The sequence below is a fragment of the Trichosurus vulpecula genome, chromosome X, assembly GCF_011100635.1.
Source record: "Trichosurus vulpecula isolate mTriVul1 chromosome X, mTriVul1.pri, whole genome shotgun sequence".
NCBI lineage: Eukaryota > Metazoa > Chordata > Mammalia > Diprotodontia > Phalangeridae > Trichosurus > Trichosurus vulpecula.
Window position 1 is genome coordinate 38,825,382 of NC_050582.1, and position 3,281 is coordinate 38,828,662.

The 3,281-nt window shown below is 44.1% G+C and overlaps 1 protein-coding gene across 1 annotated transcript; it reads left to right on the top strand.

Annotated features, from left to right (window-relative positions):
• The first annotated feature begins 2,354 nt into the window (after positions 1-2,354).
• On the top strand, positions 2,355-2,904 carry LOC118832815 (60S ribosomal protein L21-like). Its single transcript, XM_036740173.1, has one exon. It carries the CDS (start codon positions 2,378-2,380, stop codon positions 2,858-2,860), a length of 483 nt encoding a protein of 160 aa, XP_036596068.1. The 5' UTR covers positions 2,355-2,377; the 3' UTR covers positions 2,861-2,904.
• The last annotated feature ends 377 nt before the right edge of the window (positions 2,905-3,281 follow it).

Consider the following 3,281-nt stretch of genomic DNA (forward strand, 5'->3'; position numbering starts at 1 on the left):
TGAGTCTTCTCTTCTTTAGGCTAAACATCCTTATTTTCTTTACCCATTCTCCCATGACATGGACTCAAGGCCCTTGATCATCATGGTGGCCCCCCCTTCTGACTCTTCAGCTCGTCAATGTCCTTCTTAAACTGTGGCACCCAGCATTGGGCACAATACTCCAGATATCGTTCAATGAAAGCAGAATTCCCTATTCCTGAAAGCTATTCCTCTGAATGCAGCCCAAGATGGCATTAGCTTTCTTGGCTGCTGAATCTGCACTGCTGACCTGACTCATAAGGTGCTTTCAATGAACTAGGATCCCCAGATCTTTTTCAGAACAACAGTTGTCTAACCATGCTTCCTCACTCATCTTATCCTTGTGAAGGTGATTTTTTTTATACCCAAGTCCAAGACCTACATTGATCTCTACTGAGTTTCATCTTCGCAGCCGTCCGAAGCTCCCTCCTATCTGGATGGATTCTCTTGGATCCTGTCTGTACTGCTCACTCTACGTTGGCTACAAATAGAATCCTTCATCATGCAAAGGAGAATGAGGAGGAGCTTTCCTCCCTGGCCCCCACCACCAGAGAATAGGGTCCTCATCTCCATGAGATTTGTAGGAAAAGGCAGACTACCTGAAAATGGTCATGGCCACAGGGCTGTGACCATAGGCCCCTGGGGCCGGTGGAAGGAAAGAGAGGCTTAGGAGTAGTTTACAGTATAGCAGCACAAGCCAGTAGAGGACCTCAATGTGAAGGGCCAGCAGTCTTCACAGGAAGCATTCCCTCTCATGGAGGAAGTACCCCTATACCAACAGGCCAAGACAAAGTCCATTCATCCCATCCTAGTTAGAGCTCTGACAATTGACCAGCAAAGAAAAATGCAAAGTAAAGCGTAATGAGACAGAAAAATACATGCAGTCATTTAAAGAAAACCAGAAGAGATAATTTCTTTTTTAATTAAACAGATTAGCTCGGGTAGTTGGAACTGAAAATAACAGGAAAATACATTTGTGAACATTAGGCCACCTGGGAACAATACGCAAAGCTTCAGAAAGCTGTCAGGAAGCCGACAATTTCAATTTCACCCATGATTTAAATAATTTTAAAATGTGCTACACAAACTATAAGTGACACTTGAAAAACTCAAAAACTCCTTCTATTTCTGTTGCCAATATTGCCTTACTCCCCTAGAACCTGGGTTCTCTCCTCCTACTCCATGAAAACTGACCAGCAGAGGAGGCAGAAGAGAGGGTGGCCAGGAGGGAAGAGGGCTCGCCAGTGTCAAACACTAGAGAAAACTTCAGGAAGAAGAGGGTGGAGGAAAACCTGCCAGATTCCAATGGGCATTGGAGCAAGGGCCATTGGGAACAAAATCCTAAGACTTCAGAGACCCAGAAGGAAGTATGAAAAATGACCCAGCATGGGGTGGAGAAAGGATGTTAGGAACCTTGGAGTCTGCTTCTATCTCTGCAACAAAATAGCCATGCCTCCTTGGGCCAGTTGCTTCCCTCTGTGGGCCACAATCTCTCCATTTGTAAAATGAAAAGAGTTAATTAGGGGCTTTCTAAAGACCCTCCTCGCCTTAGTGTACCAAGATTATGGTTTTCGAGTCATCAATTACTGATGTGAGCTGTAAAATAATTGAGTCAAAGGAGAACAGACTGGATTATGTTTGGGAACGTTCCAGAGCCCTTTTATTGATGCTGTCTACTTGATGCCACCAAAGCCCAACTTTTAGCAGCAATATTCTGCCAGTGGGTAGCATCTCTCTTTATCAACAGATGCAAACACAGAGATAACTTTGTTGTATGGATCCCCTGCCTGTTGAACACAAGAAAAGCATATAACAGGGTCTCCTCCAAAAGGGTCTTTGACATATGCTCATCAAAGATGTTCTCAATGTTCTGAAGATTGTACTGTGCAGAGTCCAAACAGAAGTAGGATCTCCTATAGTTCACGGGACCCTTGATCAACCAGAATGTGCTAAATGCTTCCTATGTGCCAGGTGATGTGAGAGGTAGCATAGCATTCTGAACAGAGAGCCACCTTCAAAGCCAGGAAGCCCTGGGTTCAAAGGCCATCTCTGACACATATGGGCTGTGTGACCCTGGTCAAGTCACAATCTCTCAGCGCCCTAGGCAACTCCAGAAGACTGTTAAGGTGCAGAGCAGATGCTGACCAGCATTGGGGAAAGGAGTTTCCTAATCTACATCAATGAACTCCCACTCCCACTGGTTCTCACCAAAGGACACACAAGAGCTCATACAAATTTTCTTGAGGAGTCCCACTTATTTTAAGGCTGAGTCCCAAAAACTTTCCAAGGTAGCTAATGTATTTCAAATATTACGATCATGCTTTCTGTGGGCTCCGCCATATTCCAGTGAGTTGCCAAAATGACGAACACAAAAGGAAAAAGGAGAGGGACAAGTTACATGTTTTCTAGGCCCTTTCAAAAACATGGTGTTGTCCCTTTGGCTACGTATATGCGAATATACAAGAAAGGTGATATTGTAGATATCAAGGGCATGGGCACAGTTCAGCAGGGAATGCCCCACAAATGTTACCACGGCAAGACCGGACGAGTCTATAATGTTACTCAGCATGCTGTAGGCATTGTTGTAAACAAACAGGTTAAGGGCAAGATTCTAGCCAAAAGAATTAATGTGCGTATTGAGCATATTAAGCATTCTAAGAGCAGAGATAGCTTCCTGAAGCGTGTAAAGGAAAATGATCAGAAGAAGAAGGAAGCCAAAGAAAAAGGCACTTGGGTTCAACTGAAACGCCAGCCTGCTCCACCCAGAGAAGCACACTTTGTGAGAACCAATGGCAAGGAACCTGAACTGTTGGAACCAATCCCCTACGAATTCATGGCATAAATGACTGCTAAAAAAAACAATAAAAAAAACTTGGATTATGAAAAAAAAAATATTACGATCATTAATTAGATGAGGAAACTGAGACTCAGAGAGGCAAGATCTCACAATTAGGAAGTGTTGGAAGTAGGATCCAAACCTAGCTCTTCTAGCTTCAAATCTAGTTCTTATTCTACTGAGGCGTGGGGAACGTGAGGCCTTGAGGCCACATGTGGCATCCTAGAACCTTAAGTGCAGACATTTGACTGAATCCACCCTGTTCTGTAAAATTTGGATTCAGTCAAAAGGCCACACTTAAGGCCACATGTGTCCTCAAGGCCGCAGGTTCCCCACTTCTGTACTATCAAGGCCCTCTTAAGAAGATTGTCACAGAACACGGTGTTTATCTTCTATTAACAGAGTATAGGGTTTTCACACCCTGCCC

Bases quoted from the DNA above. Each gene is read 5' to 3' on its own strand.
- LOC118832815 (XM_036740173.1), top strand. From the start codon at position 2,378: ATGACGAACACAAAAGGAAAAAGGAGAGGGACAAGTTACATGTTTTCT.